Raw genomic sequence first — 14,937 nt, 5'->3', positions numbered from 1 at the left:
TTTTTTTCCCCCCCCCATTTGGTCCCCCCTACAGTTTTCCCAGTTTTCAGCCGGGGGTTTCACCCAACCAACCCCGGGGAAGGGAGCCAGGAAAAACCCCAACCTTTTTTGGACCTTAGGGGGGTTTTAATATCCTTTTGGGGAAAAACCTGCCCTTCCCTTAAAATGTGGAGAAAAATCTTCCTCCTTTTAAAGCCCCCCAAACCCCCCAGACCTAGTTTGGACCTTTCCATTCGGAAAAAGCCGGTTTTTCCACCTCTTCTTGTGTTTCCCCCCCCCCCCCCCCCCCCCCTATCTAGTACATAGAAGTTACACATTTGCGCCAAATCAATTGTTACTCATCTTCATTTTATCGGGCTTGCAAGAGCTTTTTATCTTCTCGATACTTTAACCCCACACTCAACTTCAGAAATCCCCGGAACAGACGCCCTAGAGTGGATAGATATAGCTTCACGTGATTCAGGGGCAAACCCCCCCAGACTACAACCGAACTGTTTCCCGCTGTCACAATGACTTTGGTGTCCTAAACTGGAGAAAGCTCAGAAATATGGTACCCAAAATCTGCTATTTTGGGGCCGCGATACAGCTTAATGGCGATTCCAAGGGAGAGGGTGAGGGAGCGGGAAAAGGAAAATTTGGCATATTTCCCATGCAGCCGGATCAACTACCGAGAGCCAGAGGTTCATCCTTGGTTGTGGCTTGGATTTCAGCACCGATATATGGAATTTCGGTGTAATGGTTAGAAGCAGCTCATATAAACAACATAGATGAATCCTTGTATGAGGGGGAATTTTGTGCGCACGCAAGAGTAACAGGCTCCACCAACTTTAGGTATGGAATATCATTGAATGCACTGAGCTATTTCACCGTGTACACAATAACCAGGGCCAGGATGATACCAGAGGGCATCTGGCGGAAATGATCGCGCTACTTGGTCTGCCACCGAATCAGTTGCTTGCAAAATCGGATGCTATGGCAGAGTACAAATGGCCGGATCCCACAATGAATGCGTCAGGCAAGATCTGCAGCAATCCAAGAGAATTTTTTCATGGACCTTCTTTCAATCAAGGTATGTGTGACTATATGTGTCTCTAGAATGAAGTTAGTTGCACTTTAATTTGCTGATTTACTGGGTTTGGCAGGTAAATTTTTGCACAATGATCTGATTCCGGTCAGGAAGCTAGAGGATTCTGTCCCATCTTTAGATGAGAGGGAGAGGGAGTTGTTCCTTTCCTTTGTTAGGGATATGCTCCAATGAATTCCGGAGGAGAGGAGGACGGCTAGTGAGCTGACGAAACATCCCGTCCTTCGGATTGGACATCGATAAGCCGTTATGACGAAGTTCAAGATGACAGAATAATTGGCTTACGGACGGAAAGGAATTCTGATCCCTCCAGTCGATTTTGGCATTGTCCACGGCTTTGACTTTCTTGATATCGTGGTAAACAATCCAGAGGAAACTTCAACTTGATACCGTTTCTAAACCGAGGCCCGGCAGCCAACTCTATGTCGAGCAGAGCCAAGCAGATGGGGATGGTTGGAACTCTCTATTAAGGTTTCCTTGAGAGGTTATCGCGAACTCTTGTTCTCTGACTACCTAATTTCTATTGATGGAAATGCAAAAAACAGTCTCAACTCTCCTCCATTTCATTTAGACCAAAAAGACACGTCTAGCCAAACGCGTCTGAATGGCAGTTGATTGACAGGTTATTCCATACTGATTATATTTCAATTTATCCCTATTGCATAATGGAAGGTTGATATGATCTCAATAACACAACTCAACACAACTGATAAAAGCGGTTACTTTTGAAAGGCAAAAGGCATATTATACAATTTATGACACGGCACAAAAAAAAAAAAAAAAAAAAAAAAAAAAAAAGGGGGGGGGGGGGGGGGGGGGGGAAGAGGCGAAATAGAAGTCAGAACGGAAAGCAGAATGCAAAGGGAATATGGGAAACAGCAAAGCGTCCATTATCACTACACAAAGAAAGTCATTATTTCTTCTTATCACCACCAAGATTCAAAGCGTCCGTGAGACCCCCGAGACCCAGCCCTGAAAGGAGCTTGTCGATTCCCAACCCTCCAAGAAGTCCGTTCACCAAGCCGCCTAGCCCAAGTCCATTAAGTAGCTTGCCCACCAAACCAAGGACGCCACTAAGAAGGAGACCAACTGCTGCAACGATTTGGAAGAGAGGTTCACTCAGCAGGCCCCAGAGTGGGTTGAGCTTCTTTTTAGCATGGGGCATACCGGCAATTCTCCTCTTCGCATTGTCAATAGTTGTGACAACAGTCGACGTGAGTTCCTTGAGGAGTTCCGCCAGTTGATGCTCTTCCGGAGATGCTTCACACCGCGCAGCCTTCGATTTCACTTTGGCAGCCATCTGTCCGTCTGGATCGAGTGCACGAAGCGCTCCGTTGCATTCTTGCAAATAACCGCTTCCTTCCTCGATCAAAGGCTTGACTTTTTGCACGAGATCTTCCTCGTCAAGTTCCTCCTTGGGTGGTCTGTCTGCCGTTTCAGTGTGCTGTTTAACTTTTGTTAGAAAACTGTTTCTGCCGAATGGGTTTTGAAATTGGTTGCTAACTAACCTCTTTGATCATCTTACAAACGCTCCCGACCTTGTCGAGGGTCTGTTGTACGATGGCACACATTTTCTTAGCCAGCTCTTTGTCTTCTTTCTCTTGCTTCTCAGCGTCGAGCTGCTCTTGGGTAATTTCGGGCTCGGGTTCGGGAACTTCGTCAGGAATGTTTTCCAATAAAGTACACTCTCCAATTTTGTTCCCCGCATTGTCGACAACATATCCATTATCGTCGATAGACTTCCCAGTGAGGTTTTTTAAATTCCCTTCTGTCAATTTCCCAATCACATTGCCATCTGCATCACGCACTTCACCCTCTTTATTAATCTTGCGACCAGACATCGGGTTAATATCCAATTTCTTTTCCTCTGGCTCCCAGCGCTCAGCTTTTCCAAGGAAATTTCCAGCCCTATCGATGATATCGCCATCCTCGTCGACATTTCGACCCCTAAGTTTGTTCGCATCCCCTTCAATGACGCGCCCAACTATCTCTCCCGAGCCATCATGAATAACACCATCCTTGGCAACTGTGAGGCTGCTGAATACTGAGAATGGCCCTTCAGGCTTCTCCCGTTCTCCCTCAGGGATCAATTCAGCTTTGCTGATGACCTTTCCCGAATCTCCCCAGATCTGGCCTTTCTCATCGACCTTCTTCCCAGCAAGCCTTTTGGGATCACCGGAAACAGCACGGCCGATAACGACTCCAGACTGGTCTACAACGTTACCCGCCTTGTTGACTGTTTTACCCGCCAATGCAGACAAATCTTCCTCAACCTGCTCTTCCTCGGGTGGTTCATAAGGCTCCACATGTCCCTTTACATTCCCATATTTATCTGTTATATCCCCATCTTCGTCCACCTCTTGGCCCAATAGATTTTTTGCGTCGCCATCAGCAACCCTGCCAACGACATTGCCATTTTTATCTTCGACCATATCCCCATCGACGACCCACAATCTTTCAAGTCCGGCAAATGGACCCTCTGCCTTCGTTTCCCGTTCGTCCTCGGGTATCATCTCAACTCGACCGATGGGTTTCCCTGAATCATTCCAGATACGTCCCTTCTCGTCAATATTTTTACCAGCCAGCTCTTTGGGATTCCCTTCAACCAATCGCGCAATAGGTATGTCATCAGGACCCATTACATTTCCTACCTTGTTTGGGACAAGACCGGCCAGTTTCATTAGGCCAGACACGTCCGACGCTTCGGGCTTGTCTATTGCTTCTTCAGCATCATCAGCAACGTTTTCGGGCGGTTCAGTGATGTCTTCAGTTGGTGGTTGAACATCGCGTTTGACATCGCAGCCCTCGTCTTCTGGTTCATCAGGGACGTCATTAGTTGCTTGGTCAACCTCTTCTTCGGCATCGCGGTCATCGCTAGTTGAATGCTCCGTAACACCTTCAGTTGGTTGATCAACATCATCTTCTACTTCGCGGTCGTCATTCGTGATGTCATTAGAAACATCTTTAGCCGGTTTCTCAACCTTTCCCTTCACCTGTTGTTTTCCCCGACCACCTGTGTTGGAATCCTTCTTCGGCATGGTTGGGGCCGAGGTTTGTGTTGAGGATGATGCCATTTTTAATATTGAGAAATAGTGATTGAAGGAGGACTGCGATTGGCCAACGGGTGATTCGTGACTGTTCAAAGGGAAGAAGAAACGTTGGATCGAGGAAAACGTCCGCTCCGTTCTTGCACGCCTTTAGGAGGTTTGGTGCCGATCAAAAATGTATATGCTGACGATTGGGCCCAGTTATCGGAATAGAATGCTAATAGTATACAGGGAAAATGTTTAAACCTTTAAAGAACTCGGATCAAATAAATTTGGTTATATTTTCAATTGAAAACGTGATAAACAAAAATTATCAACAAGAGAAAATCTCTCAGGGTAATATCGCCTTCGGATGTGTATATATATGCCCGCCCGCCTCGTCAGATAACCCGACATCGTCATAAATCGCAAACCTCAAAGCCTGAAAATATGTCAATGAACACAAACAAGATGAGCACTTGGCAGGCGGACGACGTCACATCCCAGTCAAGGGCCTCTTTCCCAGGCATCCACATCAACGCCAGCAACCTTATATCAACCTACCAAAAGCTCGTGCGAGCCAGTCAGAGGTGAGGATTAAAGGAACAGAGTTATTTATCGCTTCACAGAAAGCCCGTCAAACCTTGAACGATATGATGGATGTCGTAGGAGTAAGGTAAGTGGATGCGGAGTAGATCAGTTTGACCACATTTCACGTCATTATAAAATAAAATTAAAAATTATGGGGTTATCGCTTTTGTTGATTAACCAGTCGCCCGTCATACAAGAGTCTAGAATGAATTATTTTTGAAAGATTTTACAACAGTTTTTATTTAGGGATAACTTTCTCCCCCAGGTGAAATGACGTGTTTTTTTCAACTTATTGCCTTTAATCGGTTGTCAATAAACAATGCTTCCAGTCCAAGTAGTAAGTATTCTCGGGTGTAGTGGGTGTGTACCGAATACAGATCACAATAATTTTCTCCATTTTGAAAGCATTTCTCAACAGTCGAAAGAAATCAGATAATTCCAGATGATAATCTAACAACTGGCTTACTGGGCGCTATCTAAATGATATTCACGTGGCACAACCCACTCGAATTCCCTGCTTGAACAAGACGATGTTAAGAAAACCAAAACAAGACACAAAAACTCAATATCAAAGATATAAATAGAACAAATATAAATTATGGCATACCCCTCGCCCGGGAAGGGGAGAAGGGTTTTGATTGAGGATCTAGAGTTCAATGCATATCTGACATTATCTGATTGCTTGAGGGATGTTGTGAGAAACAAAATATTCAAGATGAACTTGGGCCAAGAGCTTATTCTTATGTTTTTCTATGACGTCACACGGCGGTTTCAAGTCGGAATCTTGACACGAAGAAGTTGGAGAGACTCTAACAAGGCGTTAGTTAACTGGTTTGCGTGTGGACATAACATGGCAGCATTTCCTATTTTGTAGTGTAAGAATTGATACTCAGCTGCTGATATGACAATACAAATTGAATATTAATTAACTAATATATATATGCATAGTTATATAAAATTGCATAACTAATATTGATAATAACAATAATGTGTAGCCAATGCAAGTCAAGAAAGATAATAATGAAAACCAACAGCACCCAGATTGTTTTCAATAGGCCCGCTTCCACCCCGACATCGAAAAGCAAACAATGAGATGTTCCTACAGTCAAAACAATATGCAACAAGATCAAATTAATTGTCGAGCCGGCCAAAAAAGTTCTTCAATCAATCCAAAGTCTAGGGTAAGAAGTCCAAGTCCAAGTCCAAGTCTAAGTGCGGGTATCAAAAAACTGAAAACTTTTTTACCACCATATACCGTGAATGACAACTGGATGGACGTCTATCTTTAACGGTGAACAATTCATCCGAAAATCTATGGATACTCAGCTGCGTTCGAGTGTGTTTGTAATTGCGATAATGTGTAATACCGAGATACACTTTCTCGGGTTATATATCGGCGGGCGGTATATATATATATGAATGTAAGGGTCCTGCGTGTTTGTCCTGGTGGTTGTAACAAAAAATGGTGAGAGATCCGTATCAAGTATCCATTACAATTACTTTACCAAGTTTCTCATCCTTCATATATCTCCTGATATGCGATCTTTTTGTCCCACGGCAGTGTTGGAATCCTTGACATGGTAGTATTCGGGCTTACTCTGACGAGCTATAATTGCCGGAGTTGGTCATAGGCGTCCTGATGGTGGGGCAAGGGGACCCCTCCTAGTTGGCCTTGACCCTTGAATCTGCGAAAGGGTCAGGCCTAGCATTGAAGGGGATGTCGACACGTGCATCACCGAATGAACGATAGATAGGCTCCCTAGCCTTCGGCTTATCTTGTTTAATGGTTAAACAGTTGATGCCCAGGTAAGTCGTGATTCTGTTGACGACAAAGTATGCCCAATGCATGTACGTGACAAAAGCAAACACCAGGTACAGGCGCAAGTATAACAGTTCTAACCACGGGCTAATCGCGGGAAACCCAAATCGCGGCAGGTTCCCTAGCACGGCGCCGCCTATGAGAGGAGTTATAAGTATTGTCCAGTAGGGAAATGGCTGTCTGGTGAGATGTGCCAAGATGATTTTGGTCGTCATACGCCCAATCACGAAGCACATTGTGACAGCAAAGAGGACGAGTCTGTTGTCCTTCAGAAGGGACGAGTAAGGCGAATATAGCCAAGACACAGAGGATACGGACGCAACGATGGCGGGTATCCATCCGAAGAATATGGGTAGAACAGGTTGTTTCTGGCGGTTACGGACGCGTATCACATTGTAGACGCATGCGGGGAAATGCGCAGTCCAAAATGAAAATCCGAGAACAAAGACGAAAAGCTCCTGGAAGGTCCAATTCCCGAACACATTTGCATGGCCTAAAGTATCTGCTACTTTGTTTGAAAAGATGTGAGGCCCGTAGTAACCTGACGCTATCATCATCATAACTGCGATGATCAACCCTTCGGTCGGACCATTGATATACCCAAGATACAGGGTGTGGGTGTGGTAGGTCTCCCAAGTCGAAAAGAACATAGGGAGGCAGGGGAGAAGCGTAGTAAAGGCCCCGATCTTCGTGGAGCCCTGACCCATCGCTGCAGCCTGCAGAAGACTGGCTAGGGTACAATTCAAGGAGTCAATCCCGTGACTGGTGATTCCCGTTAGATGCTATTGCTTTGCTACTTTCTTAGTTGGGGGGAACGCACTCGAACAATTCTCCCAGACCGCTAGAGGTGCCTGTTCTCCTCGCTTGTTTCCCGTCGACATTGTCCATTGTTGAATACCTAGAGGATAGTCAGAACAATCAGAACAATCAATGGATCCATAGGTACTGCATATCCGTCTCGTGACCAGATCCTTTGAAGGGGTGCGTTCCTTACATCCATATCCCCAGCGCAAAGCTGTAGTATACCCATGCAGGAGCCTATAGTTTAAAACAGACGAAATCAGTATCATTGACGGTGTCAAATTTAACGAAGAGAGAGCCAATACCGGTCCGACAAGATCTGGAACGGCAATCTCCATAAGTATCAGGTTGCCAACTATAAACATGAAACCGATCAAGGTGACCATATTCGGCGCGAGCCATAGTGGAAGGAGTTCGACGAAAGCATTCCACTGTAATTGTATGTATATATGTAGTTCGTTAGTCTGGGTACGTAGGAAAGGGGGGAAAAGGCCCGGGTATAAATAGAGCCATACGTAGTGCTTCAGGATATATCTGGAGATGAAAGACTTGTCGACGCTGGAATATTTGTATGTTTTCAGATGTGACAATGCATCTTCCGATAATGATTCTTGGGCATCTACAAGAAACAGTAACAAAATAAGTTAGAAAAGTTCGTCCAGGACTCAGAGGATATATATACCCGCAATTTTTTTGAGAAAGTCCATGGCAGCCGACGACAGGGGGAAGCGCTTTTTGGGGGGAGGGGAGAGATGTCTCTTGGGGAGAAGGGCGGCACCACTCAGAGCATGCTGGTATCAATTGAACAGGACAAAAAAAAAAGATGACGACGCGGTTCATATATGAGAAGACACAAAAACACCAGCAGCCATGCTCTAGCCCCCCCGAAAAAAGAGTTGTGTCGCAGTTGTTGAGCACCCAAAATATATGTAAATAATAATATATTCTGACCCTGGGAAAGGAGACGGTGTCCGGGCTTTAGTCAGCACGAGATTCAACGCGGAGTTGCCGAGGCTGTGAGTCTGCCCTGCCACGTGACCCAGCTGTAAGCTCACCCAGCCCTTTGGCCTATTGTCAAGTTATCTAAAGTTTCCATTGATAGATAGGTTTGTTTATTTGCAGTTGAGGAGTTAGGCCTTTCTTGCCAGAGAATTTCCTTTTTTCAGTGATCATTGAAATACTGTATTCTTTTGGTCAAGAGAAGTTGCATTCACATGTATAGATGGCTGCCAGTAAAATAAACTGTGGGAATGGTTAATCTCCTTATTGTTGTGGTTGAAGCTAGCTAACTATATAGGGTTCATCACGTGCGGTGGAGTGGTCGCCCAGGCTACTAGGGGCCCAACAACCCAGCTAGGGCCCAACAGCCCAACACCCCCCCACGCGCCAACATGCGTGATGTTGTTCCTACTAATCTTCTACTAATCTTCTATGCTAGCTAGCTATCTTATCCTAGATCCTCCTGAAACTTGCTACATATTAAAAATCAATCATTCCCACTATTATCAGTGGAAAGCCCTAGTAAACTAATAAAATATCTAAATATCATTATATCTAGAGGTTTGGTTAATTTATCTACTACTATATCCTCAGTAGGAATGTGATTGATTGAAATAACACCTTCATTCAACTGCATGTGAGAATAGTAGAAGTGAGTATCAATATGCTTGCTATGTGCTTTGATGGCAGCAATAGTAGTTAGATTAATTGAATCTTTATTATCTATTTTAATAGACAAAGAATTCTCTACTATAATAAATTTTAGATTTATTATCATATTATATAGTCATATTGCTTTATGTACTACTTCACTGAGTGTCATATATTCTGCTTCATTTGAACTCAAAGAAATATAAAATTGTTTCAATGAGTATCATGAAATTGATACATTTAATAGTTTGAATATGAAATCTGAAGTAGATTTATAATCATTATTTAGTGATTCTACTCAAACTGAATTCATATAATTTAAGAATAAATATAATATATTGAAGAAATCATCAATCTTGTTCTTAAGACCTTCATATAAGACATCTAGATTGCTCATCCTTTTTAGATATTGTATGATATGAAGAAGTGCTCTTTATGTATTAAATGTAGACGAAGTGTTCTTCTATACTAGTAGAAATACTGCTTATATAATATTTGTTACAGCGCAGCTGTTTGTATATGAATTAATATTGATTTGCTCTGCTACGCTCTAAAGATTGATTCATTCTCACCTCAACCATATTCAGTTGCTCAGATTGATTCAATTTGATCCTCAATCATATCTGCTCTGAAGGTTAATCTGATCCAATTCTCAACCACTTTTATATATTTGTTAGGCTCAGCGCCGAGGCTAGGTTTATACCCATCACGTGACCACGCCCCACATTGGACCTAGCGGGTCAGCCGTGATCCGGCCATGTGACCACATGGGCTGTTTATAATCTAAGCAGACTCTAACACCCTTTTCTCCTCACCAACCTTAGTATTTCATTATATAGCCATTAGCAATGCAGAGATCTTCCTTCTTATGCAGCTCACATTCACTTTCTAACATAATACTAAGGTTCCTCCTACCTTCCCACTCAGGTTTTAGAAGAAAATTTGAGTGTCTCAGTTGAATTAGAATCTGTTAACTAAGAATCTGACAATATGTCAGATTGATTGTCAAAGACAATAGCTCAATTCAACATCAGATGGTCATTATGAGCTTTCAACCTCTTGAAAGGGGTCAAAAGAACTGGCAATACATTCTAACAAGACTGATCAATCAATTATGTATCTTAGTTGAAAAATTTAGAAAGATAATTCACTCAGATAGAGATCATATCTATAATGAGTTAGCAGCAATCTTTGACAGCATTTTTGATGATAAAAAGGCATTGAGAGACACAGTCACATGTTTGTGAATAAAACAGAATGATGCTGCAGCTCAAATAGCTATCAAACAGGGTTAAATTAATGAGTTTATCATAGAACATAATGAATTTAGTCATATCTTGATCTGAATGACAGTTAGCAATCAAGCAACAGATTGAGACACTACTCTCTCAGAGAACATAAGGAGATCTGTCAAGATTGATGATTTGAAATATCTCACTAATGATAAAAAATTAAAGTTTGAGCACTGACTCTCTCATATTAGAAATAAGTTTCAAAAGAATGTTAATTACTACTCTATAGAACACATAAAGATTATATATATTGAGAATCAGATAGATGAGAACACAGCATGTTATATTGTATCTCATATGAAAGAGAATCATCTTGAGTAATATTAGATTGCATAAGAGATATTTGAGCATTTTAAGTTGATATATAAGAATGTTAATAAGCTGCAAAATGTTAAAAGTGAGTATCATAAGCTAATTATGTGCAATAAGAATAATTATCATGAATTTGTCACAAAATTCTTACATCTAGTGAGTGAGATCAAGATCATCAATAGAGACTATAATATAGACTTCAATGATAAGTTATACTTTGATCTTCAAAAAATGATAGCAGTAGTCAATATGATCATTAATATATATACTAAGTTTTAGAAGATTTATGCTCAGACAGTTCACACTCTTCAAACAATTAATATCACTTAGAAGTCAAAGAGCTTATGAGAAAATAAATTTAATATTTTCAAATAAAACATCTCACAGACTTTTAACAGTCAAACTTCTTCTGGTACCTTTACTACAAAATCTTTTATCATGAAGAAAACTGAAAGTACTCATTTAGACATTCAGTGCTATTACTGCAAGGAAAAAGATCATATTATAAGAAACTATCTCATGAAATAAAGATTTTAACAAATAATCACTGAGTTTATAGAGAATAACACTTCTGAGTTTTCCGCAAATTCAGAAAAAGAGTAAGTTTAGGAGAAGACTTCATTTCATATAGTTCAATAATCTGTAAGAAATTTGATATAAAGAACTTGATTGAGAGAAAAAGCTTTAATATATCAATCAAGTTAGTCTATAATGAAATTGCTACTTCTATAAATTCTGTTACTGATACTGAAGTAAATGATATAAATTTTATTGATATCTGATATGTCATAGAACTAATGAGATTCTTCAATAGAAAATTTTAGAAACTCTCATTCAAATGCTGTATGAAGAGATACAATAATACTTCTGATGAAGTAATAGACTATATATTGACTTTAAACCTTTGAATAAATAATTGAAGATTTCAGAATATTTCTCTGCTGATAACAGATCTAGATCAGCATTCTGTCATTCTGAGATGAAAGTGATTAATAGCACAAAATATATAACTTGATATAAAAAATCAATATCTGATTTAATTAAGTAAATAGTCTATCTCTGAACAGATAGCAGAGTCAGTGTTAAAGATAGTACCTCAGTCAATACTGAAGTACTCAGACTCTAAATCTAAGTATTAGGTAGATGTGAAATGAACAGAGATCAGACAGAAGTATCAGATTCAGCCCTGTAAATTGAAAAAGATCAGATCAATCATAATATTTAAAATAAGATAAAGACTGATCTGAGAGAAGACAGTATAACAAATGATGAATATAAAATTTATTAAAACTATTTTTTTTTATAATTATATAAAGAATAAAAATTCAATAATTTTTATAATTAGTCTATATGAAATTGATAAATAGCTTGAAAAGAAGTGAAGTTTAGTGAGAGCTGAGAATGAGTCTAATGAGAAGCTGATCAGCAACTTATCAGAATAATTGAAAAACTGAGAGAAATACTTCTTAAAGAAAGTATTATATGTATTATTCTCTCTACAGAAGAATATTAATTTTAAAATATAACTTTAGTCTAATGTTGATCTCATTCATAGTATTGAATATATACCTTTATAGAAGATGAATTTATAGAAATTGAAGGCAGTAAAGATCTATCTTGAAGTCAATCTAGCAAAGAGCTTTATTATCTCAAGTTCAGCTCTCTATACCTTCTCAATTTTGATCACCTGTAGTGAGAAGAAGTTATGATTCTGTGTTGACTTTCACAAGCTGAATGCTATAATCAAATAAGATCAGTACTTTTTACCTCTAATAGATGAGCTGATAAATCAACTCAATAAAGTAAAATACTTTATAAAGCTGAACATTTGACAAAGGTTTCACTGTATTTGAATGAACTCTGAGTCTGAAAATCTAATCATCTTTAAAACTCACTATAAGATCTATAAATATTGAATAATTCTTTTTGATCTTATAAATATCTTTATCTGCTTTTAATAATTTGTTAACAGTATCTTCTTTGACTATTTAAACAAGTTTATGACAGCATTCATGAATGATTTTCTAATCTATAGCAAGAATCTGAAGAAGCATAAGCAGCAGATAATTCAGTACTAAATCAACTAAAGACAGCTGATTTGCAAATCAGTATTTAAAAATATGAGTTCACAGTTCAGAGGATAAAATACTTAGAATTTATTATCAGTACAGAAGTATAAGGGGTTGAACCCCTAGATTTGCTCTGGCTGGCTGACTCAGCCTAGCCATCATTTGCACGTGTGCACGTGATCATGCTACGTGAGCTTGCTTAAGCTTGAGTTCTCATTTCATTCTTTTCTTCCCTTTCTCAAGCAATTCATCCTTGTTATATAGGAGGACTAGCCTCTAGTTCTTAGAGCTTAACCCTTTACATTATGAATTGCTTCACTCCTTTCATTGATAGGCCACTGGGAGCCTTAATTCTGTATCATGAAGCTTAGCAAATGTGCTGACATATGATAGACTATTGAAAGCCTTAAATCCTGCATCATGAAGTTCAGTGATAGCACTGGTATATGAATAGACTGAGTTAGCAATCATGCTAACAAATGAATGAGCAACATTGAAAATGTCTAGCTGAATGAGATAAAGTGGCAGACTTGTACAACAAATACACAAATAAATCAACACAAAGCAATGAGCAGGGACACCCTCAGCAGCTTTGAACAACAATAAATGACCTTTCTCCAACAGCAGGAACAGGTCCAGTGTGAGAACAGAGATTTAATAGCAGCTCAGCAAGCTGAAATAGCTAATCTACAACAAGCTTTGAATACTCTGACATCAATCCTCTCTCAATTGAATCTGCAACCACTCATTGCAGTCAGAAGATCAAAGATCAAGCTATCAGACTGTGAGAAGTATGATGATTCTAATCTGAAGCACTATCCTCAGTGAGAGCTAAAGCTTCAATCAAAACTTAAGATTGATGAGAAAGCTTTAAGTAATAATGAGAAATGTGCTTGGTATGTGTACTCAAGACTGGAAGGAATGGTAGCAGCTTGAGTTTACCTCTGAGTTGAGAATAATAAGGACAAGATCAACTTCACAGTAGAGAGCTTACTGGAGCAGACACACATGCTCTTTAGTGATTCTGTATGACAGAAAAAGGCTATGCAAAAGCTCAATAATCTATGACAGAGTAGAAGAGCTCTCTTTAACTTTCTGCTTGAATTTAATCAGCTACTGCTGGAAGCTGATGGTCATAGATGAGATAATCACATTAAAAAGAGGTATTTGAAATCCACTCTAAGCATGGAGCTAAGGGAAGACATGGTGGGTGTAAGAGAACTGTCTCTCTATGAGAATTACTGCAAGGAGCTTAGATTAGTTGATCATCAACTCTCTGAGCTTAAGACTTTAAGACAGTGATTTAAACATTGCAAGGGCAGATCTTCTTCAGATCATACAATGTCTAATCCACACTCTCTACTTTATCATGCTGTCTTTGATCAATAAAATCAGTCTCAAGCTTCTGCTGATAATCTGATGAATCTCTCTTCTGATGCTGTGACCCCAAGCGCCCACTACACCAAATTGATAAATTAAACAGAGGTTAATCAATGAAGAGAGCAAGGCCTGTGCCTGAGATGCAGAGCTGAAGGTCATATGATTAAGAGCTGCTCATTCAAACCTCCCAGACACCCTGCCACTCTCATGATAGCTAAGGTGATTCCCAAGCTGGTACTGAACAATGACAATGTGAATATGAGTGAGGATTCAGGGAAAAGAGTAGCTTCAATCAAAAGACATTGAAAGGAGTGAAAAAAGAAGCTTATGAGAAAGCAATAAAGAAGATTTAAATCTAAGATGATATTCAAATCCTTCACTATCAATGCTTTAGTAGATAATGTCTTTTTGACTAAAGCAATGATAGACAGTGAATGTAATGTCTATAATCTTATTTCTCAATCCTACATTAACAAGCATAAGCTCTTGTGCATTGAAATTTCCCCTGTTAAAATGACTGGCTTTAAAGACTCCATGGAACTATCCATGAGCATAGTGACTGGCATTTGAATTGATATAGATGGTCATGTAACTGAATGAGCCTTTCTCTACATGGTGAATGAGTTACATGATCATGATATATATCTAGGTGACCCCTGGCTGGCCCAGCAAAAGGTGACTGTGATCCCTTATTAAAGAATTATAAGATTTGAAGAGAGTGGCATAGAGGTAGAGTCTAGTTCAAATGCAAAAGCTGATGTGATTTCCATCTCTGCTGTAAGCTTCTCTAGACTTGCAAGCACTCAAGAGAAGTGAAACATTGAGATCTTCACTATCAGTTTGACTGACATTCAAAAGACTCTAGAAATAAAATCAAAGATTGACTCTAGAGAAAAGCTGCCTGAACATTATC

The 14,937-nt window shown here is 39.9% G+C and overlaps 3 protein-coding genes across 3 annotated transcripts; 1 reads left to right on the top strand and 2 right to left on the bottom strand.

Moving 5' to 3' along the window:
* Positions 1-547: 547 nt before the first annotated feature.
* PAAG_04794 (hypothetical protein) lies at positions 548-1,258 on the top strand (the record flags this gene model as incomplete). Its single annotated transcript, XM_015845377.1, has 3 exons — positions 548-730; positions 886-1,069; positions 1,143-1,258. The coding sequence occupies 3 exons, from the start codon at positions 548-550 to the stop codon at positions 1,256-1,258; spliced, it is 483 nt and encodes a 160-aa protein (XP_015699603.1).
* A 739-nt stretch (positions 1,259-1,997) lies between these two features.
* On the bottom strand, positions 1,998-4,122 carry PAAG_04793 (hypothetical protein; the record flags this gene model as incomplete). The annotated part of the gene is made up of 2 exons (XM_002793218.1): positions 1,998-2,528; positions 2,593-4,122. The coding sequence occupies 2 exons, from the start codon at positions 4,120-4,122 to the stop codon at positions 1,998-2,000; spliced, it is 2,061 nt and encodes a 686-aa protein (XP_002793264.1).
* A 2,241-nt stretch (positions 4,123-6,363) lies between these two features.
* PAAG_04792 (sn-1,2-diacylglycerol cholinephosphotransferase) lies at positions 6,364-8,028 on the bottom strand (the record flags this gene model as incomplete). Its single annotated transcript, XM_015845376.1, has 6 exons — positions 6,364-7,282; positions 7,341-7,418; positions 7,515-7,558; positions 7,627-7,752; positions 7,837-7,940; positions 8,004-8,028. The coding sequence occupies 6 exons, from the start codon at positions 8,026-8,028 to the stop codon at positions 6,364-6,366; spliced, it is 1,296 nt and encodes a 431-aa protein (XP_015699602.1).
* Between the last annotated feature and the right edge of the window lie 6,909 nt (positions 8,029-14,937).

This window comes from Paracoccidioides lutzii (genome assembly GCF_000150705.2).
Source record: "Paracoccidioides lutzii Pb01 unplaced genomic scaffold supercont2.12, whole genome shotgun sequence".
Taxonomy (NCBI): domain Eukaryota; kingdom Fungi; phylum Ascomycota; class Eurotiomycetes; order Onygenales; family Ajellomycetaceae; genus Paracoccidioides; species Paracoccidioides lutzii.
The sequence above is the reverse complement of the archived record's forward strand: the minus strand, read 5'-3'. Positions and strand labels throughout refer to the sequence as shown.